Genomic DNA, 23,926 nt, shown 5'->3' with positions numbered 1-23,926 from the left:
GGACGTTTCAAACTCACATGACCCAAAGATCGCTTGAAACGCAATCTGCCTGGAGCTTTTATCTTGTTTTGAGGCTTGTGGCTAAGTGGGCCCCCATGACTCACATGGAGAAAGGAACCAAGTGGTACAAACCCAACCCTGTGATCCAGCAGAGAACGTCCTCTTTCCATCTTTAAAAAAAAAAAAAAAAGTCAACATATTAGAACATTTAGCCAAGGAGCAAGCTTGTGTAGCTTGAAAGGACAGTGACTGTGGTACTCATTGACTATCTTGGATCTTTTAGAAGCAAAGTTAAAAATTCATGTTTATTTTTTCATACAGTGACAACAAAACCATGGAATGAGAGTCCAATATACGACATTTAAACATCATATAAGTAGTGTAAATTAATTGTTTAGAGATTATATTTGAAGCTTTGAAAAAAATATATACTAGTACGGTTCAAACTTTTGGGGTTAGTAAGTCTCTTTTGCATTTACTTGCTCAAAAATGCAGCGAAAACAGTAATACTGTTAAATATTTTAACACCCTAAAATAATTTTTAGATTTGAATATATTTTGAGATGTTGTATATTCTTGGGATGAAAAGTTTCATTTTCAGCATCATGTCTCCAGTGTTCTTTCATAAGTCACTCAGTCATTGATTTTTATGCTTATTTGCTCACTTTTGTATCATCAGAGTTGACATTTCTGAAATTGAGTTTCCTTAAAGTCCATTCTGTTCCTGCCCGTTTCAAATACTAAATTCCTATGCTTAAAATAATCTCTTCCCAATATGGTTTCCACTAAACATAGGCACCACATGAAGTTCAATGAGTTTGACTCTGCCAGCCTTCCTACAACATGATCTTGCTCTCGAAACAAAAGCGACCTTTAGCTAGTCTGGTTTTTTTTTTTCCGGTTTCATTCAGTTGAAGGCACTAGCCCGGCTCACAGCTAGCTGATATGGTGGTATGCGTTTAAAACTCTCCTGCCAACTTATGACAGCCCTAGTTATTTTCAGATTTGTTAAATGATGCCGTTTGTGGGCAAGAGGGATCTGTTCCACAATCCTTGTGCTCTGTAGTTTGATGAATTTGAATTAGTTTATTCACCTATTGTACTATATATTAAGGAAGGTTAATACAAACAATGCCTAAAGGTCATGAAGGACCGGGGACGCCTTGGTATGCCGTGACGGATCATTTAAAGTTAGCTTAGGGAGGAAGTTTGTCCCCAGACGTGGTTTACGAGAGTATCCCGACCTTGGTGGGGAAGGCAAGCCGCTGACCGTTTCCTTTGGAAACACGCACGTCCCCAGTGAAATGACCTGTGACTACGCCGGCTCAGACTAACTATTTTTGGTTCGATTTTGAACATAACACAGAAAGCAGTCATCACAGTCTGAAGGTTCCACGACACTTCAGGGAAGTTAATTATGTGGTATAGGAAAGTAGTTTGACTAGGGCTTTGTTTTAGGATTTTTGGGGGTGAAAAATTGTGCTTTTGCATTCTGCAGATCAGTTTGGCCGCTGTTTTTATAACTGAGCACAGTGCGTTTTGCGTGCACACAAACCCTCACAGATGCATGTGCATGTTTTCTTCAAGACATTTGCAATTCATTATCCCCTGAAGGGCACACATGACCTGAATGAAGCTGAATTGGCAGCCCTTCAGTCCACGGTTCCTGAAGTCCAGGCAGGACGGCTGGCGATTCTGCTGACGTTGCCTCTAGCTGATCTGTTACAGGGTCAGCCTTCATTGACAAAGCTGCCTTATATAGACAAGAGCTTTTCCTTGTATTGCACCTTCATCAGAGGTCACATGGTTCTCAGCTCGGTGCCGTTTAAATCTTGCAGTATAGAGAGAAATGCCTGATTCATGCATGAATATATCCGAGAGATTTTAGTGCAAAACTTGAATTTTGATTTCTTAAATAAAATCCCGCTGAATATCAATATTTTCCCTCTGCACCAGTGAGATTTTGTTTAAACAAGCTAACTGATCCCTTTAGGGAATATTTCAATGTTTGGCAGCATGTGTTTAACCTTTTTTGACATTTCAAAACCTGTTCAGAATTTTTGTCACGGAAAAAATTAAAGCAATAATACAATGCCTATGAACTCCCTTCTTTCTGTAGGCTGTTTTCTATTTATTAATTACAAAAAGGCTATTTTTTTTTAATTTGTCATGTTTGCATTAGAGTTCATGCAAACAGGCCTTAACACTCCTGAGAAAAGTGCACTATTATGTATGAGCAAATGCACTTAACGGATTCACGCAATAATGCTAATCAGATTTGCTTACGTAAAAACCCGTTTCATTAAAACACTCTTAATATTTCACTTCCTCAATTGGGGTCATTAAGGTTCAGCTGTTTTTCAAGGACAGTTCTTTCAGCGAAACCTGCTGGGAACGTAGACCTCTGGCTGATGTCAGTGTAGTGAAATACATTTGTGAACAGTTGTGAACCCTTAGGAGAGACATATAATGTTTTATTACCGAGATTGTCTTTTCCCAGTAGCGAGAGCTAGTTGGATGAAATTCTGGTGCAACATGCTAATGTGGAGGGTTCGTAAGAGCAAGCAGAGTTTGCTAAACTTTTCCCAGGAAGCTATTGATCTTTTAAATGAATTTGGTCGAACTGCTGTTTTAATTTCGCACTGAATGGTTTACTCTGATCTGAACTGAAATGAAGAGGTTTCAGTTCAGTGCTCACATTATTGCATTATGCTTGCACTATTTTAAATGCCCTGTAATGCTATACTACGCGTCCAACTAATGAGCTTATTCCATCCCGTTTCTAGTGCATCCACGACTATGAGTGGATGTCATTTTATATGTGTGAGTGTGATCAAGGTGTGCTGCATCTGTGTGAATGGACGTCTTTGTCCACAGAATGGCCTCTTTTTAGCATCATATCACAGACAGCAGTGAGCGCCCGTAACTAAGGTTTCATTCTTCAGGCCTCTCTCTTATTCTGAATGAATATATTGTGACTGACCCGCGGTCAGAAAAACTCAATAGAGAATCTGAGATTGAAACGGAGCGCTGCGAATGCTGCCCCAATGCGCTTTCTGTCCTCTTTAGCCCTCTTCATACGAGCAGCTTACGTGCGGGGAAATTAAATTGTGGCTAAGCAAAAGGTTTTCCATCGAGGAAAACGTGGAAAAAGTTTATTGCTCTTGAGCAAACACTATTTTGACCGTTTAAGGTGATGAGGACGCCAGCTAGGTGTTGTTCCTCTGAGCTTGAGAGCAAAGGCTTGGTTTTAAGTTGAGTTATGGACACTTTTCTAACGGCACAAGCGAGTGGAAAGTATTTGAGCGCTGACGGAAACATACAGTCTCTCCGTCAGTGATAAAGACCGTCTTTGTGCGATTAAGAGGTTTAATGGGGATCATACATCATATTGGCAAGAACGGTGAAGAACCTTTTTGTATTAGACACACAAATGTGAGTGTGCTAATCTGGTTCCAGGGAGACTCGATTTGTTTATAATATGGCTTCTATTTTATAAAGAAAAAAGTAAATGCTAGTGAAAAATAATTTATGTAATCAATTATATAATAAATTTTATGTATTTTTGCTCACCAAAAATACAATTTTAGTGCAATATTATTCTTACAGTAATGGTGCATCATTTAGTCATAAAATAAAGTTTATTCATGAAAAGCTAAAACACCCATGATACTTGGCACAATAATAATCTGATACAACTGTAAAGCTGCCAAGTGGGTTGTAAGTATTAAGCTTACTAATTTTAATAATGTATGACTTTGATATCTCTCAGACATTTTAGTGCAGTTTAAAAGAAAAAAAAAAAAAAACATAAACTACTAGCTCAACCTGCCCTTTTACCTCCATTTTGCCCCTGGACGCATTTCTGATATTCAAACAAAATTTGTTTTTTTCGCTTCATTAACTTTAAGAATGTTGTTTTTCCCATTTTTATTACTTTTTCTTCATAGGCATGGTCACGAAAACAGGAAATCAGAGGATTTTTAAAATATTTTGGCGCTAGATTCATAGAGAACTCGGTTAACGTGTCATTCGTGTGCTAATCACTAGGGCACAACTCTAGTGATTAATATAAAAAGGGGTATGCTGTCGTTTGGCAATGTTTTGAATACATAGCCTCTAACAAAAGATTAATCTGATTCAGACAGTAACAAGCAGTTAAATTAAATGCTGCCTATTGTGGTTTCCACCAAGCATAACGGTTGCTTTTAAAGTGGCTGGAAAATGGGCTTACCTTGTGAAGTTACATCCCAAGATTATACAGAATGGCGCAATCGGCTCGATCTGTTACTCTTGTGAGGAATTAAAGAAGGGAAAAAACGAATTTCACACTGTTTTTGCATTGGCAGCTAGCTTGTTTGGCGGCCTGCCTGACTTTTAAAAGGGGTTTACACTCAAACACCTGTAATTATAGAGTTGGAGAACCGTTCTTACAAAGTTTGTCTCGTTTGCGCTCTCTTTATTTGACACAGGTTGATTGACACCAGAGACATTTGAAAGTTTAATGTCTTAACCCCCGGCAGGTAAGGTGGTGAGATCTTGCGTGTGAAATGTCATGGCAGCATTGAGCGTGAGCCCGAGGCATCAGGGTGTGACGTCCCACCTCCCCAGCCGAATCGTTTGACTTCAAAACATCAACAGAGACCAGTTTGTGGCAGTGGTTGCTGCGCCGAAGATCACGCATCACGCAAACGGCAACAAAAAGACCAGCGAGGTGCATGACATGACATGTCTAGTCCTGCAGAAGGAACAGTCAGATTTTAGAGCGCACACGTTTGCAGCCCCCGGGCTATAGACCTGGGAAACACTCAACAGGAAGTACGGTGACAGAGATGTAGTTAAATGTAGAACTTCAGTGGAAAAAAGAGAACAGTGTCAAGGACTGACTTCAGTTGGGATTATAGAATTAGCTTCAATGATAGTAATGCGCTTCATTTCGATAAGTGATCAATTGATCGGTGATAGCACGCTGTCATTGTTGTCTCAAAGTGTTCATTTTGACTGCAATAAATGCTCTGAACGTTGGACTTTTAACTTGCAATATCTGTGTAAGGTTCACTTTCTTTCTTTTTGTTTTATTGTATGGTATAAAATATGTATATTATATAATATACTGTACGTTTACATTGCAGTGCTAATGTAGCTCAGTGACAACAGGTGCAGAAAATGGGTTTTGTAGGAAATTTTAATTCACAGAATTTCTACAAATTTGGCAACTATACAGAAATTTAAAGTACAGACATAAATGTAGTTTTCACAAAAAAATATTTTATTTTTTTTTTACAAAGTTTTTTAATGAAACGATACTGTTATATAATAGAATTATTTAGAATTTACTTAGAATTATTTTAATACATAATTTTACTATATTATACTATATTAATGTAAACTCGTTTGTGGAGTGAGAAGGCAAATGGGAAATTAAAATGCTGCCAGAATTGTTACTTTACACTTATTTGGTTTAATTAAATAATTTGGAAGAGGATTTACAAAATGAAAGAATAAAACCGAAAGCGAAGCACATATTAACTTCTAGTAAACGGCAAGTCTTTCAGCCAATAAGAGAGGTCGTTCTGTGCATAATTAGCATATTGTATCCGCTGCATCCTGTTCAAACACAGTCAGCAGTCCAGTATAAATATCTGATTAAACAGTTTAATGCCAGCATTAAGACTGTTTGCACTGTCTTAACGCAATTTATTTTCATATTTCAGTCACTGTTGACTCACAGGGTCAATTATGTTAATATCAATTATGTTATTTCAGAGTTTCTGACTCATTAGACAACGTGACCTTTTATGTGATTATAGGTGGGCGGGTTAATGGATGTATCATTACGATGTTATGCATAACCTAACTGGTTTATCGGCTTTTGTAACCCGAATTATTCCGTAATTTTTCACGAAGGCTGTTAGTAAGCCAGTCTAGTCTATGCCTTTCCCAGATGTTTACCTTAACCGTTAGCAAGTGAATAGTTGGATTGTCTCAAATCAGTGATTAAATAAAGCTTTCTTTGGCTGTGCTCCTCAGCTGTACGTGTGCTAGCCCAAAAATTTAGCATCTTTAAATTTTCCTTTTCCTCAGTTGACTTTAGGTTGGAAAAAAAAAAAGTCCAGCTGTGCGTGTGCGTGTGGCCCTAAAAATGGGCTGCCTTTCCTGATTGTGAGAGATTGATTGTTTTTCTGTATTTTCCTTACCTGGAAGGATAAACAAACCGCGGCACTCGTTTCAAACACACTGGATGAGTAAATAAATTCATTTTAGCTAGATGAAGACAGTAAAATGGCTTCCAGAATGCATTGCTTTGTTGATCCAAATAGGATTGATCTAGTTTTGTGCACTAATCTTGCTATACTAACCACAGATAATGAGTGCATAGGCTCGAGGGGTTGTGGAAGAGCTGGTTTTTCTGGCACCCTGTGTGTGGAAAGGGGCTAGCGCGAGCGGTCTCTTGATGAATGTGCAGTGCTCTCTGCATGCTGGAGGCTTTGCTGCGGTGATGCATTAGTGTGATTATGAAGAAGCTAAGTAATTGACCTGTTTAAAACTTTGGGGACACGGCGCTAATTTCTCAACATTATGGCATTAAAGAGGTTTTTAGTTTGATACTTCATGCCGTTTTATTTTTTATATAGATCTGATGTTCCTTTTGTTTTAATTCTTTAAATACGTTTTTTAAGTGTTTGTATTTAGAGAGGAAATTCTACTACTGTATGTGTCCTGTCCTCCCTTCTTCTGGGTCAGAATGACCTGATGCAGATACAAGTGCCCGTGCTGAAGGAAACTTGGTCAAATGTGCTTTAAGTCATTCGGTTACAGATCGTGAGTGCAGTAACGTAATTATCCACTTCAGCGGAATGAAATTTCTGCTATTATATACTCTCCTTCATGTCATTCCAAACCTGTATGACTGACTTTCCTTCTTCCGTGGAAGAATGTTTGCCTATTTTCCATGCTCTTTTCCATGCAGTTACAGTGCAACTGACGCTTCCAACCATCAAAAAGCATGCAAAAGCATGATAAAAATAGCCCATGTTGCTTGTCCACAAAGTCTTCTGAAGCCATATGATGCTGTTAGCAAACCAAACCATAGTTGGATCATATCAGTGAATCAGCTGGTAAAAAAAAGTAAGTTTCAGAATGACAGGAGGGTGTGAAAAGATGACGATAGAAGCTTCCTAGAAGCTTCTTTTTTGGGCGAATGATTCCTTTTTAATATTCAGTAATGAGAAATCTGTGTTGCTTCATTTGAAGCACACATTCCTGTCAGAAGATAAGACGAGTTATGTTGCAAACTGTCTGAGACATTCAGCCTCTTATTAAAGAAAGGGAGAGGGAAAGAAAGGATTAAAGAGAAGAGAACAATGTGATGAAACTGTTCTTTCAGGACTCTTAAGCAACGTGTTTTTCCTCTTGGCATCACAGCTTCTGATGAAGCTCAGAATGGAAGATTTGGAGATTAAAGACACTGATATTAATTTCCTCTTTTTTTTTTTTTTTTTTTTTTTTTTTTTTCCTCCAGGAGCGACGAAAGAGATCGGATCGGCTTTGACCAGGATGTGTATGAGACACAGAAGCATTGAGAACAAGCTCAAACTGTTCACAACGTACGACTGCTTAATTATTTCGTTTTTTATAAGCTCATTAGTTTAATTGGTAATAAAGATTATATATTGTACAACGCATTAACTGTGTGGAGGATTTCTTCCTGTGTGTGTGTGTGTGTGTGTGCAGGGCTCTCATGGATAACTTGATCACTCCTCTGGAGCTGAAAATTGAAGAGTGGAAAAAAGTTGCCAGTCAGCTGGATAAAGACCATGCCAAAGGTATCGGCCTCCTTCCCTATGTGATATAATCTGAATTCAACAGGTTCAGTATTTAATCTTTGTGTGGAAAAAGTTCCTGTACTGCAGGAGGTAAAGTATCGTTTAATCCTTTAATGGAGGTTTTTTCGAACTAAGTGGGTTGATTTTTAATGGTAGAGTTCACCTGAAAATGAAACATTTATATTTATGCGGAATTAAAACAATAAATAAAGAACATCCAGACTGTTCTGTACAGTGTGTTCAGACTTTATCTATTATTAATATACACAAACCAACCATTAAATTGTTAATTAAAATGGTAATGGAATTCAATATATCTTTTTCTTTTGAGATAAGAGTTTTAATTATACTATGAAACTGTACACTGCAAAAATGCCCATTAAAAAAAAAGTTATGATTGCTATTGGTACAAAAAAAAAACTTATTGACCTCAGTGCCAAAAAAAAAAAAGTTTATCACCACCCCTTTAAGAATATCACAGTTGGAAAACCTGTCCTATTAGCTGCACACTGTTAATTATTAAATGGCTCTTAACTCTGTGGGAGTCCCTCAGACAGTTATATTAGAGCTCACAATGGATTATTTATTCATAAGAACAATCCATTATGTCATATAAAAGATTAGGCATTCAATCAGTTAGCTCGCAGCTCGCCAGTGAACGCGCTACACCCACGCTATCTCCAACACGTCTGTCTGAGGTTGCTAAGGGGTCGTTTCATTTGACATCATTGTGAATCATTTATTAGCAGTGCTTGCTAAGACGGGCAACGTTGTTATTGTTGCTTTTATTTAAGATTAGGGATTTGAACCGCTGCCTTTATCAACATTTAGCTTTTGCTTCCACTGCAGAGGCTAATATTCCTCTTTCCCTGCTTTTGTCGCTGTTTTTAGAATATAAGAAAGCACGAGCGGAGATCAAGAAGAAATCTTCAGATACGATTAAACTGCAGAAGAAGGTTAAAAAAGGTAAGAACTGATGAACGAAAGTCACTGAGGGTGAACACCTTGGGTAAATACTCTTTTTAATTATGTTCTATGAGTTGCAACATATGAAGTCCTGTTGTCTTGTTACACACTTGCACACTCTTTCTCAAATTACTGCCTCAGATCTCTTTGTCTAAACACAATAGGACATGCCCATGACTTCTGCTGGCGCCACACCCCGTGTTGTCATAATACCACACCCTGTGTTGTCATGGCATCAACCTTGGCCATCTTGCCCTTGGCCATAATGCGCTTTGAACTGAATGTTCATCTAAAATAGTCCTTTAGAGTTAGTTTTTTGGAGCTTGACCGAAAAAGTAGATCTACATGAAAGTAAATACTAGTAACTTAACGATGAGGCCGTAGTATCGCCAACAGAACCTTTTGAGAGAATTTCAAACATGTAAAAGATCATATGCAGGTCATATTTCACCCCAAAATACATATATTATTTAGTATTTAGCATAAAAAAAGCTTGATGTTAGATTTTTTTTTTTTCATAATACTTAAGCACATTCATCCGCAAGTTCTCATTATTGTTTTGCTGTAAAAAATGTCATTGCAATTATTCAACACAGGAGTATTTAATTTGTACAGTCTTTATATTGTTTAAAATAAAAATTGTATTGCAAACATTGCAAGAATTACAAAAAAAATGACTGGAGTCAATAATTATATAGTATCATAGAATTTATTCATATTTTGAATCAGCTTTTTATTTTTATTTTTTGATACATTTTTTTAATAATAAGTAATTTATGTTAATCTAATTTGTGACAAAGCGTTTACATGGGGGTACGTGATTAACAACGAAATTTTCTTAAGCTTTTTGTATTAAATGATTAAAAAAGACTTAAGATTTGAATACTGTTGGAATCATTTTGAGAGGGTTGGGATGTAACGAGTTTAAGATGGAGGAAGAGATGTGAGGGATAAATGGCGCCGTGATGTATCGAATACATGGAATAGAGGCAGCGAGAGAGATAAATGCGTATGCAGATGTGTTCTGTCATTATGGTGGGTGTCGTCTGCCTCAGCTGTGTGTGTGTGCGTGTGTGTGGGCAGCAGTAAGAGACTGACTCTTCACTTCTGCTTTGGTCTGTTTGAGGGGTCAATGCTCTATATTCTGTATCCACCCTCATGCATACGCTTACTCAACATTTCCAGAGGATGGGATAAAATGACTCGAGCATTTTCTTTGTGCTCGTACATAAAAAAACCCTCGATCGAACTCCATTTTCTGATTCTGATAAGCTTTCTGGTGCCAAGGACCCTCAAGTATGTTAATATCCTTTCAGAGGAGCCCCTTCCTAATAGATAATGACGGCTATATATATATATAATTTCTTGAGCTCAAAATCAAAATGATTTCTGAGGAATCGCGTGACACTGGAGGGATTATATGAAGTGGTTGGAATGTGATTGTATGCATTTTTTTTGTATGCAAACTAGCATTTGAGGAAATTAGCAGTTTTCGGATGAACATTGTTACCAGAATAGCTCGTAGCTCAAGGCCACACAAACTCTCAAAGAGGAAAGAGATCCCCCATCCTTCCTTCCATTGGCATGTCATCTTTCCCAACATTGGGAAAACACCCTGTGGTCATACACTCCCTTTCATATGAAAGGGTTTTGCTGCTGCTGCTCGATCTGCCTTGTCTTGTATTTAGGAGTAATATGACCTCAGATCCAGTGCGTCTCTTGCTTTTATCAGCCACTTACTGATTATAAAAACTGAAAGGGAACTAAAGGGAAATCCGTGTAATAAGGCTGGATGCATTTCTTTGGGAACGTTTACGCGAGCGTTCTTGTTCGAATTCATTAGTTATTCTCTGGCAGGTGATTTGTATCTCCGTGTTTTGATGCGATCATTGTTCTAGATTTGCATTTTCTACCCTGTCTTATTTTGCATTTCCAAGTAACTAGTACCCTAGTTCCATTTACTCGAAGCTAATCTCTACTTGGAATTTTACCATTTGCATGTATGAAAGAATGTTGCGTTTCCAATAAAAATCATTACTTAGTATCTGTAGTACATGCCACCAAGAAAGCCCTTTACTGTGAAATTAGTCATCTGCAGCTGTATGAGGAAAACATGGCCTTGTCCTGACACAGTCTGAATCATAAGATAAGGGCCAAATGAAGTGTTAGTATAAGTGATTCAGAGGCTAGCGCTTTTATATCACCACAGCACACCCATAAACCCCTCCTAGTGCTGTTTGATTTACTGCCATAACTCTCACAGATGGTGAGAAAATGAAAATAAATATGGCGTCTAGACCTATGATGCGTCTCTGAGTGCTCATTCATCATTATATCGTACATTTGTGTTACTCGGAGGTCTACGGGGGCAGACCGCTCTGAAGACTTGGACCCGTCTGCGTGCGGATTGTGAAGAAAAAGAGCATTGGATCTGAATTATTTAAACTCACGCACATTAGTATTCCAATGGCCTTGCTGCTGTGTTTGAGATGGTATGAATATCCAGTGCTCTGGACTTTCTGGCATCTGAATTAACTACGTTTTTAAACGTGAATTGAAGTGTGGAATTAGTTTGTATTTCGTATCAGATTCAACACATTGATTAAACGATTGCCTCTTTTTATTTGGATGTCCTTTAGACCTAGCATGCTAAATTATATGCAGGCCAGGTATATTTACCTGCTGCGGTGGAAGAACTCTAAAGCACTTAGTCACAGATCCAGTGCAGTGCCACCTACCCATCATAACCTTCGTCATCATCATCACTAAGGTCCTCCCAGAAAACATGCACACCAGCCTCCTGCATGTGTTTATGGAGAGAAGGTGTCTGCTCATGACATCATAGCTTCCAACCGCTCGGGATTTCTAGACCTCAGGGAATGTCTCTGTGACACACACACACACACCTTTGCCTGAATGGCTCTGGGTTATTTTCCCATCGCCTCCCTCTTCTGTTTTGAAACGAGTTTATTTTTTGTGTTTAAACAGCTCAAACGAACTGAACACTAAAGCTGTGTTATGCTTTTCTAAAACACGCATGGGTCATTCCACTTGGCTCTACTTTATACGAAATGCATATTTTGCCATCGATTATAGATAATTAACATTTTTTATATTATTATTAAAAAAACATTTTTATAAGAACATTTGAGTGGTGAGACTTCCAGGCAGGTGTGTCGGGCAAGTTGGAGCTAATCTCTTCGGGACACCGGCCCTTCAGGATCAAGTTTGATGACCCCTGTTCTAGTACATTGCTATGCTGTTGGGTGCTAGGGTGGTGTTAATGAGTTCTGAGGGGTTGTTGTCACTCTTTCACATTGCTCTGTGTTGCTGTGGATTCTGTCTGTTAACACAAAACAGGCTCCTGTAACATATTTCAGATAGAGCTGTATGTTTCCTAAGCCATTTGTCTTGCAGACAGGCCGTGGGATTTATCAACAGACCTACTGACCTTTGCCCTTTACACTGAAGATGACCCCAGCCCTAAGCTGTCCTAGCCAACCAGGTTTCTTTCAGCCTGTGTCACTTCAGGCTGCGTTGGAAGGTGTAATGGTCTAAGATCATCTAAACGGTGAAGCAATCCAGCACAAGGTCAATGCACTCGAGCACCAGGCATCACGTCTCTGCCTGGAAGGTCACAGGACTTAACCGAGTTCCGCAACACTGACGAGAATTGCTTAAATCCTAAAAATGCATACTCGGCACTTAAACGGATTCGCAGGGGTTGTTTAGATCGACTGCGCTGTGGTGCTTGTGCAGCGCTTGTGGACCTGATTCTGTTATTCAATTAAAATGCAATCTAGACTCAAGAGGTGTTCTCTAAATGCTAATGAACCTTATTGTGAGGATTCCGTTCTCTTAACAAAAATATGGCAAATTGAAATCTTAGAATGTCCTATTCTCAGGTGTATTTGTTACCAGTGATTGATTTTTTTTTTTTTTTTTTTTTCTACAAATTAAGGTTCTAGAGGGTCGTTGAGATGAAGTAGTATTCATCAAGTCATGCCCAGCGTATCTTCGTAGTCTTTAATGCGAGCGAACGTCATTATAAACGTGTCTGAAGAAACTTGCAATGCATGCCTGCTTGGAGTGCACAAGATCAGGTGTCACAAAGGACACCTGAGGATATTGTTAGGAGTCCTGCACACAGCTGTCAGAATGCTCTCCTCTTGGTGGAATGCTGAAAATGTAGCTGTGTGTATTTTTGAGACGGAGAAGAGCTGCAAATATAAATGTTGTAAAAAGTGTTTTTTGCACTGATGTCATTAAAAAAAACATTTTGGTTCCCCAAAGAACTTTTGAGTAAAAAAAATGAACATTTTAATAATCTAGGGAATGTTTCTTCCCATTGTTGGGACTTCTTTATGCATTTGACAGTAACCTGCATTGTTAATATTGTAGAACTGAGCAGTATGTTAAATTTGCATGATATATTTGTGATGTGTTTGCTGAATATAAAATGAGGAAAATATATCGCTTTTCCCTTTTATCCTCTTAAAAATGCAACCAAAACGAACGAAAATGACCCTCAAATCTAAGATAAGGGGGCCAAAAAAGCCCCATGACAATTAATATAGTCGGCTAACACCATTAAAGTTAATGGAAAAGTACATTTCTGACCCTGATGCGCACTCGCGCATACACAGGCAAAAAAAATGCAATAATGTGATTGCAAAAGCAAAGAAACTATTCATTTAGATGAGATGTGTTAGGGGTGATGCGTCTGCTGAGAGATGAAAAACAGAGGAAAAGGCCAGGTCATGTGTTTTAAAGCTCCTCACGTGGTGTGTGCTGGCATGAGGAAAACAAACCTCTCAATGTGATTAACCTCACATTTCTCTCATTGCGCTTCATCAGTAAAGCACCAGGGGACAGTCATCATATCATAATTAAAAATCACTCAGTTATGTTCTTACATTAAACATTAAGCATAATTTTTTTCCTTTTTTTTTTTGTAAACGAGTATTATTATCTTTGCCAGTTCATGGTATTTCTGTGATTTTTAGAATGTTTGAGTAAATCCAGTTTATGATCATTTAAGCTGCATTATATTAGCCGCCCAGCGCAATAGAACAGGGATATCAATGTTAAAAACAGCCTTATTGGTTGACCGCCGATATGCAGTAGAGCTATATCTAGTAGCTACTATGGAATGTGAGGAGCTCTGAGTGGCAGCTGGGCTTTAAATGCAACATAAGAACACATGCACACCATGCAGTCCTCAGATCCCGCGTCACGCCTGGTCGACCTGCACAGCATGCAATCTGCACAGCCAGGCTCTTAGAGCACGTATTAGCATTGCAGCACACATTAACATGGTATATTAAGTGCTTGTAGAAACTGTACTGCCTCCTAGTGGTTGAAAGCAACACGTTTTAGCATTAAACCACCAGGCAGTTATTTCTTTCTTCAAATATCAGCAAGACAACGCTGTTTTGCGTCCAGTGTTGCTTTAAAAATATGTAAATACTTTTAATCTAATTTTTTAAAAAGTATATATATATATATAATTTCAGATACTGTTAATGAACAAAACTTTTGATTTGATTTTAGTTTTACTAAGCAATAACAAGAATTAATGCACCGTTCTTTAATATTACTATTAATAGAAATGCGCATTAATCTGATTAATGTCATTGTTTTCGTGTAGGTAAAGACGAGGTGCGGATGCAGCTGGACAGCGCTCTTCAGGACGTCAACACGCGCTGCGCGGTTCTAGAGGAAACCGAGAAGAGAGCCGTGTGTCGAGCACTTGTCGAGGAAAGAGGGAGATTCTGCTCATTCGTCACAATGCTCAAACCTGTGCTGGTGAGCGTCTGAACAAGACATTGCATTGCATTTTGCAAAAATTAAATGCCTGGTTAAAGTTGGAAATGTGCAGTAAATAAAGTTGTTGTCTCCCAAAATGAAGAATTGACTCTATACAGCCTAAACGAGTCGTTAGTAATTCAAATCCATTTTCCGTGACACACATTTGCATTATTCCAGCCCATGTTGTACGCTGGCTGTATGCAGTTGACCAATCACAACAGTCTGGGCCATCTGACCAATCGGAGCAGAGTAGGCTCACGGAAAGCAGGGGTTTAGAGAGACCGAATCTTATCTGAATAACTGCTTTGAACCAATCGTTTGAGAATCACTGGAAAGTGAAGTGATATTAAACATATTTTAACTAAACATATTGTTGACTCCCAACAATATTAGCAGCCTTAAAAACGGCATAATAGGGGCACATTAAACAGGACGATTCTCATTACTGTGTTACAATTAAACATCAGAGTGCATTACAACGATGAGAATCTGGGGAAAAGTGCCTAATCGCTATTGAAATTTAGTTATAAAAATGTATTCTCCTTAATGTCGTCACACCCTTTTTTTCTTTGTGTTGTCAGGATGAAGAGATAAGCATGCTTGGCGAAGTCACTCACTTGCAGACAATTCTAGAAGATCTTGGAAACTTGACGGCTGATCCCAACACACTGCCTCCTGCTAGCGAACAGGTGCTGCATGGATTCTGACCAGGCACATGATGTCCTGTAGTAGGGGTGTGCGATATTGACAAAAAATAATATCTCGATATTTTAGTGCTAACAATATTATTTTGCCGAGTGTGTTATTTTGCTGGTGTCTTAAGGACTTAAGGTATTCTTCATTTTCTGTGTACCGGTCAGTTTAGACCGATAGAAATTAATCTTCTTCCAGTAAGTTTTAACAGGATTTTACAGTATTTTTTGAATACTGATATTTGAAATTATTTAGATAATACAAGATACTCTGAGTGTGAAATGAAAACCGCCAGTAGGTGGCAGCAAGTCTCTGCAAATAAAGTGAATTGTTCAAACGGTTGATTCATTCAGAAATGAATCACTGACACGTTGCTCAAATAATGCTTTGGTAGTGTTTGGAATTATTTTTTGTTGTCAAAATGGCACAAAAACAGGAGATATTGTCTAAAACTTTTTTTTTTAAAAAAGTTTTTTGGAGAAAACCGTCAGTCTTCGTGTGAAATTAATTAATGAGGATATATGAAATGATCTAAATGTATATACATTTTCTTCCCCCATGTCTTGAACTTGTAAACAGTTTAAAGGCATTTCATTAGACACACTCTAAATGCGTGCGCTCTAGTCTAGACTTCGACGGAAAACTCGACAATGTCAAATCGCACTTCTCTAAAACTAAAATCCCGTTATTAATCGCAGGCAATATATATCGCACACCCTGTAGGTGCGCGTTCCTGATCTCTGACTTTCTGGTCTGGTTTTGTTTATGCAGGTTATTCTTGATCTGAAAGGCTCAGACTACAGCTACTCGTATCAGACTCCACCCGCTTCTCCCAGCAACACGTTATCACGCAAGAGCAGCATCAGCAGGTGAGTCAGGAAGAAATCTTTAGCCAACTCGTTAAACGTTATTTGAATTACTGATGATATATATATTATGTTAATATTTTTTTATTTTAACATGTTTTTTTTTCCTTCGAAATTTAAAGTCCTGTAACAAACAATTGTGCATTATTGTAAATAATCAGTCTAAACTCTTACTCTCTCTCTCTTAGTAACTACACCTCTGTGCGCCATGTCCCATCACTGGACTCCATCTCCAGCGCAGTGGATGGGCTTCATCTGAGAGCACCAGACGCAATACAGGTATCACGGATACATGCACAACAACACAGAACTATAGGTCCAAAACTTGCCTAGTTCAACTCGTATACTAACCCTAAGATACCCAAATAGTTTCAATAATGTCACTCAGAACACACAGAGCCTCAGTCAGCCCAAAGAAACGCATACAGCTGTAAGCACCATCACAGCCTGCGCTCCGCTGTGGTGCTTGATCCAGACCTCCTGAAAATCCAACCTCTTGAACCCCAATCGTTAACTGATCATCAATACACAATCGTAATTGGACAGTATTTCAGTGCAAACAATATAGAGAATTGAATGTAGATTGTCTGGATATTACAGCATTTCACTTAAAATAGTGACATAAAATGCAAGGTAATACATTCTAAGTTTGACAAACATTATACAGTTTTGTTACACAGCATTTTACCAAAAATATTCGTACTATTCGGTTAATACTAGTAATATTATACTACAGTTTGCTGTGATTGTGTAGTATGCTAGTTAAAACACACCCAAATGTGACACAGCACAGCTGAATAGGGTTACGTTTTTAATTATTGGATATCGCCATTCTTTCCCGGTTCACTAATAACAGTGCATTAAGACAATTACATTTTGTCTTGCAACTTTTCTGAAATGTTGTCCACAACAGAAATATGAAAATCGGACAAAGCCATGTTCAAAGTTCTTCTTTAATTTTGCTGACATATTAACGGTTTTACAGATGAGATTTCGCCAAAAAGTAAAGTTTGTGATTTCTGGCCTAGTGCGGGTGCAGATATTTATTTTGAGAAAAAAAGCCTTTAAATATATGTACTGTAATTGAAATCTACAGAGCAGATAGATAAAGTATAATTAAATAAACATAATAAATGATCTGAAAGAAGACGTGTTACGGAAGCAATTTAGCCCAAAATCTCAAAATCAGTCAGTGGCTTTGCTTTGCTTTAAATGTGAAAAGACACATCAGCAAATGACTTTTTACGATCGTCTAATAAGGCACTGAATAGAACAGCCAAAAAGCGTTTGTTTAGGGGTCTAAGGAGGTTTGGATTGGTCTAATCTCATCTTTCTCTTGTTCCACTCCTCTCTGCCCCTCACCTCCGTCTCCCAGCGTTCATGCAGTCCTCTCCTCCTGGTTGGAGGGGAGGAAGGCGCTCGCTCTCTCAGTGAGGGGAATTCTCCCACAATCCCTCGCACGGTCCACCGTGGCCAACACCTCCGGCACAGGAGCACTGTGAGCATAGACTCAGTGTAGTGCTGTGTGTGACTGTGAATGGATTACTGTTGCATGTACTGCTGGACGCTTACCTCTGGTGGTTTTCTTCTGTGTTTGTCGTCGTGCATGTGTGGAGGTTGTGTCTGTGAAGGTAGACAGCGCCCTCTGCAGGCCGTTTAGAGGGACACCTGACCGTTTAGCCCAGGGAGAAAGAAGCAGCTTCTGTTTTTGAATAAAATACCAGTTAACACATTAACCGATATCTATAACTATAATAAAAAACCTTTCCTACGGGTAGCTCTTTTAGCTGCAGCTCAGCACAGTATTTGATTCGATTGTTAGGATCGCGCTCAAAAATGACCGGAGTGTTTCACGACGATATTAAGCAGCGCCTGAAAATGCTGGGGACTTTTTTCAGGCACTGCGTAATATATTCGCACCTGACGCCGCCACGGTACGCCAGGAAAGAGTATAGTTCCTAGCCATATCGGCTTAGAAAATCCTAACTTTTCATCTTGCATTGGTTTTAGCACACAATGCAACTAAAGAAAAGTCGAATGCTCTTGGTCATTTTTGAACGTGATGTTAGCGGTCTAATCAGATCTATGCTAAGCTGCAGCTAAGAGCTACCTCCAGAACAAGGAGATCGGCTGAATGCATCAGAAAACACTAAAACTCAGCCGTTTGAGTCTAGGGGAGTCGGAAAATGAGCCCTATTTTTAAAAATAGTGAAGCGTTCCTTTAACAAAACATAAATAAGGTCAACATGAAATCAAAATTGACAGTTTGTGTACCTTTCTGGTCTTATTAATCATTTTACCTTTCCTGCTGATGATTTATTGTATTTCATTGTCGGAGTAGATATATGGATAATATTTTAATGTTTAACTCTTTCCCCGAAAGAGTATTATTTTGTCAGCCGCCGCTGACATTTTTTGATCATTTTTGCAAATTACCCTCACGATATTTTGCTGTATGAATATGTAAACAAATGTTTTTGTTCTTTTACTTTTTACATTTTAGCAATGGGACAAAATAGGCTGATTAATTCATTCTTCATCAACAATCTGCTTTTTTTTTTCTCCAAACAGAACATTTTATATTTGAATGGGTTTTTTTTTTCTCTTATTTTTAGCTGTATAATAAAAATAATAACAGTAAATAAATCCAAAGCTTGCATATTATAAAAAAATTCTGTAACACATTGTAAATGGTTATAAAAGTGGTTCCAATATTATTGGAATAAAGGGCTAGTGGAAAATAATAGTAAAAATAAGATCATTGTAAAAATGTTTTAAAAAGAGCAATTAAAGGAATAGTGCACCTAAAATTTTGAATAACGGCACATTATTATATACTGTTTCCTTGATTTTCAGGCTCCATGTCCTGGTTAAAAAAAATTCCACAACGCTCTGCAAACTTGCATTCACGTGTGGAACGAGCATTTTTAATGATCCACAAATTTCCTGTTGAATCGCTATATTATAATTTATTGTTTAATCGTGACACATCATGATAAACAGTTTTGTGAACACCATTTCGTGTTGGCTTCGAATCTTTATTACCTAGCGACTACAGTGTCTCTTGCTATGTGCTGAAGTTGAGATGGACTAACAGAGCATGTTTTTGTGAAGGATAAAGGCCAGATCTCTTCTGGCACAGAGAACGGGACCTCCATGCCCCCACTGCACAAACCTTACAGCGGGCATGAGGAGAGAGCCAGGACACTGTCCACCTCGGGCAAGGTACAGACTCAGTTTTACTTTTAAGCAATAAAAGTGCATTTTATTATACGCCCTTCTGCTGGAATCATCGCGGTTGACTTTTCTGAGCTCTGATTCGTGTTTGTAGCCGCAGTCAGCCAGGGAGCAGCTGGCTCTTACTCTGGGAGGAGGGCTTATATCAGAAGCTCCTCGGACCAGCCGTGATTCCCTCCACTGCTCCAGTGGATACAGCACCCAGACGACCACGCCGTCGTGCTCCGAAGACACCATTCCCTCGCAGCATGGTCAGTATCACTTTTTTTTACACTCGCATGCATGAGCTGCTTCCGTTTCTGCTCTATAATTTTCCTTCTTTGCACACATCTTGGAGAGATTGTAATCAGTGCTAAAATCTAGTTATCCTTTTCTCCTTTGTGTTTTTGTATAGTTTTTTTTACCCTTTTTATACTTTTTTTCCCCCTTAACAGTAATCTGATTTGTGGTTTGCGTGCACATCAAGTATGCTTTGTATTTCAGTTTTAAACTAAATCTGATGTGCTCGCACAAATCACAGGCTTGGATTACTGTCCAAAGTGCGTGTTTTTTGGGCCTTTGTATATATGTTAAATGTACTTTATTGTTCTTTTACAGCGGTAAAGAAAGAACCTCCTCTATATGGTAGGTTTCTGAATGTCATTGCATAGATCTGATTATTCTCATTGTGATCATGTACCAATAATAAACAACATTAAATGTCTTTATTTTAGGGAATCCATGTCATATTGCAGGCGTGCCTTTGTTGAAAGAGTGTTATCTGTATGTGTAAGATTTGAGTGCGTGCAGCCATGAGATAATACTAGTGGCATCTCGTCAGTTGTCAAGTCTGGTGTCCATCTTCTGTTGCTTTAACTGAAAGACACACTCTTAAAAGTTTGCCTGTTTTATTCATTTTAGGAGGTAACCAGTTCATGCAATTAAGTGTGAATAATATGATTTTAAACAAATGTGTATATATATATACACGTGTGTGTGTGTGTGTGTGTATATATATATATATATATATATATATATATATATATATATATATATATATATATATATATATATATATATATATATATACACATACACATGTGTGTGTGTGTGTGTGTGTATATATATATATACACATATATATATATATATATATATATATATATATATATATATATATATATATATATATATATATATATATATATATATATATATATACATATACTTATTTAATAAACTGTACATGCGTCTTGAATTTGCAACGTTTTCCTTTAGATTTTTCCCCTATTATTTTTATTCATTAATCTTCAAATTCAAAAAGTTCTATTTTTTGTTTTAACTTTTTTAATTCTATTTAAAATGTATAAAATGCATTTGTAGGTTTAATTTAAACAGCTTACTCATTAAAATAAATTATAATTTTTTTAAAAAAAAACATCAAGTTTGCAAGGTATAAAAACACATGCACTGTCCTGCTTGAAACACTCTCATAACGTTGGGCCATCTTTATCGTTAAACCTTGACATTTTGAAACATAACGAACAGCTGTTTTCTTTCACTGTCATTCCCTACTTATGTAATTTCTGCTTGTATTTCATAATTTTTCTCTTCTGGGCAATGTAGAAGTTTTGTCATTCATCCTTAACACAGTGCGTGACTCTCCTGTTGTTGTGTTTCTCTCTCTTCCAGACTATGACTATATCTCCCTGCATGGAGGAGAGGACGCCCACAGCCAGTCCGAATTTGATAAATCTTCCACAATTCCTCGCAACAGTGACTTGAGTCTCAATTACCGCAAAATGTTTCAAAGCAAGAGACCTGCGTCTACCGTCAGTCTGCTGATGGATCCGGAGCCTATAGGGCCGCACACTGCCACCATCCGCCGTAAACCCTCCAGCAAGCCCAACATCCGCCGTGGCACCATCAGTGGAGGAGTGCCTATCCCCATCTCCACACCGCAGGTCCTTCATCATTTCAAACTCTGCTTAGAAAACCCTTAAACGGTGTAAACGAGACCTGCTGGAATATTTAGCAAAATTTAGAACAGATCTTGGAGGATTCCAGCACCAGTGCCCCCATAGATCATAAAAGTACATTTCTTTCTGGAACTTAATGCACTTGCAGCACTAATGTTCAAAGTTTTGGTTTAGTAATTAATTTAGTTTTTAAGAAATGTATACTTTTTTCCACAAGAACGCACATCCAGTATATTGTCATTAATATAAACTATATTTTAAAGTAATAAAAATACAACTAGTATTCTAATCCATTAAGATTCTAAAATTAAATACAATTCAAATCCTTTATAAATTTATCATTTATCATTTTTTTTAAATTCCCATATATTTCAAGTTCTGAAAGAAATCCCAGTTTGATTTCGACTTTGTATCCCATTTTTTAAATGTTCACAATATTTTAGATCTCTTATCTTTTTTTTATTTTTGTTTAAACGATGTCATGTTAAAAATAGGCCGTATGTTTTTATATATCCCTGTATTGAGTTAGGTTGCCATTGTTCTAGAATTAACAAGAAAAACGCTCTCATCCTGCTCTTAGGTGCCGCTGAAGGCCTCCGTTTCCACCGCTGGCCTGAGCGGCAGCGAGGACACCATGTGCCCTCCTGGGGTGACGCAGACTAACAGGGTACCTGGCTCTGATCTGGTTCACACCAGACATAGTCTCTGTACTTCCACTCAGAGTCTGAGCGCAATGCCGCCTCCATACTATTCCATGTTCCCAGGGCAGCCACCAGTGGGCGGCACGGAGCCGCTGTATCAAATGACCAAGCAACAGCAGTATGCGCTGCACCATCAGCAACAGAGGCAATATCACCAACAACAGTATAACCAACAGCAATATACTCAACACCAGTACAATCACCAACAGCAATACAACCAACTGCAGGAGCCGCAATATCAACAGACACATCAGAAAGCGCTCCAGCAGAAACTCGAACGGCAGCAACATCAAAATCAGCAGCCGATTCAAAACGCGGCAGCTCACAATTTCAGCTTGCCCACCGAAAGCGTCAAGACCTGTTCCGCTCAGCCCGGCGTGGATCACGTCGACGGCGTCCCCGATCCAGGCAGCGGAGGAGACATGTTGAGTATGATCCGAAGAGGAGTCAGGCTACGTCGGACGCTTACCAATGACCGTTCGGCGCCTTTAATCGCCCCCAACCATCTCAACTGATTTCGTTTTCCTTCCTGGTCTTTGAATCCATCTGTGACTTTTTACGGTTGCCTTTGCCGTCTTTTTCGTTCAGCGACTTTTTCTCGCCTTTTATTGTTGAGGTTTGCGTATTTTTGGTTTCGTTTAGTAGAGGCAAAACTGTTGACTGTCGTGCGACTCCTTGCCACGTGAAAAGACGTCGAGTTTAAACACACTGTGCTCGAACAACAACCGTTTTTGCAGTGTCCGTGCGAATGTTGCTTCTCGATAAATTAAAGTTAATTCCGCAGGCTGTGTGCTTTACATATATATGTATACCTATATACACAGATATATATGTATTTAGAGATCTAGATTGAGCGTCGGAGCTTAAGATATATTAAAGTTATTTGTTTATGTCGTATTTGCAAAGATAAAGCACTCAGCCTTCTGGTTAGAGATCAAAAACTGTATATATTAGCGAAACAATTGAAAGACTTGTATTATTATTAATTTTGTTTTTTTGTTTGTTTTCGAAATTAGATAAAGCAGCACTAGGCGTCTATTTTTGTACAGTTTAGGGTAACAGAAAACTGCACCACTGCCTTTAATCCACCCAATGACTGGATGCGAATGCAGCCAATGAGAGGAACGGAGAAAGGGAAGTGACGTGATTGGGTGGATGAACGAAGGACTGGAATAGTGGATCTTATTTGTGTTGCTTATGACTGTGAGAGCTTACAAAGGCATCACTGTGGTTATTTATTCAACCTGTTTGATTCTGAATCATTTTTAATCGTTTGTTTACCAAAGCTTTGATGCTGTAGCCCTGTAGATGCGCGTAAATCTGCTCTCCTGGAGGATTTATAAAGACTTGATTCATAAAACCTCAAACCTTTGGCCCATGACTTTTAGCTTTGTGTGTGTATGTGTTTTGAATTTAAAAAAACTTTCTTAAATTCATTTATTATTAGCAGGAAAGAAAGTGAACGTTGCATTTAAGCTTCTAGATTGACTTTGTCCTGTTGCGAGTTGGCTTGTTTGTTCGAAATCAAAGTGTCCCGTCCCTCCTCCAGTTTCAGTAAAGCTTATTCAATGGAAATGTAGGGTATACTTGTCTTCTCAGTTTAAAAAAAAAAAACGTATTTCAAGGCTCAGATCTCAAGAATCTTTTAATGCATCTTAATTGGAGCTGAATTTAAAAAACTGACAAAAAAACCTGTGACACGATATGGCTAAATATGATTATCAAATTTGCAATAGCTTTGATTTAATTAAATAAAATAAAAGTGAGTACATCAATTTTCCCAAAGACGTTTTCCATCAAAAATGTAATTTTATGTTTTTAGTTTTTTTTTTTTTATTAAATTTTTTTTTTGTATTACATAGTTCTAT

General features: G+C 38.1%; 1 protein-coding gene across 2 annotated transcripts in view; it reads left to right on the top strand.

Moving 5' to 3' along the window:
• mtss1 (MTSS I-BAR domain containing 1) overlaps nt 1-23,926 on the top strand; it is a 46,594-nt gene that overhangs the window by 21,623 nt on the left and 1,045 nt on the right. The window contains exons 4-15 of one of the 2 annotated variants that reach the window (XM_043242136.1): nt 7,523-7,607; nt 7,735-7,826; nt 8,718-8,792; nt 14,443-14,600; nt 15,185-15,292; nt 16,068-16,165; nt 16,351-16,441; nt 19,277-19,387; nt 19,494-19,650; nt 19,997-20,023; nt 21,071-21,342; nt 21,938-23,926. The exon at nt 21,938-23,926 is cut by the window's right edge and continues 1,045 nt beyond it. In XM_043242136.1, the coding sequence (XP_043098071.1) occupies nt 7,523-7,607; nt 7,735-7,826; nt 8,718-8,792; nt 14,443-14,600; nt 15,185-15,292; nt 16,068-16,165; nt 16,351-16,441; nt 19,277-19,387; nt 19,494-19,650; nt 19,997-20,023; nt 21,071-21,342; nt 21,938-22,573 (1,910 nt within the window). In that variant the 3' untranslated portion in view covers nt 22,574-23,926. The remainder of the gene's footprint in view (nt 1-7,522; nt 7,608-7,734; nt 7,827-8,717; nt 8,793-14,442; nt 14,601-15,184; nt 15,293-16,067; nt 16,166-16,350; nt 16,442-19,276; nt 19,388-19,493; nt 19,651-19,996; nt 20,024-21,070; nt 21,343-21,937) is intronic. The other variant, XM_043242137.1, reaches the window with a different exon arrangement.

Source organism: Puntigrus tetrazona, chromosome 6, assembly GCF_018831695.1.
Source record: "Puntigrus tetrazona isolate hp1 chromosome 6, ASM1883169v1, whole genome shotgun sequence".
Classification (NCBI taxonomy): domain Eukaryota; kingdom Metazoa; phylum Chordata; class Actinopteri; order Cypriniformes; family Cyprinidae; genus Puntigrus; species Puntigrus tetrazona.
The sequence above is the reverse complement of the archived record's forward strand: the minus strand, read 5'-3'. Positions and strand labels throughout refer to the sequence as shown.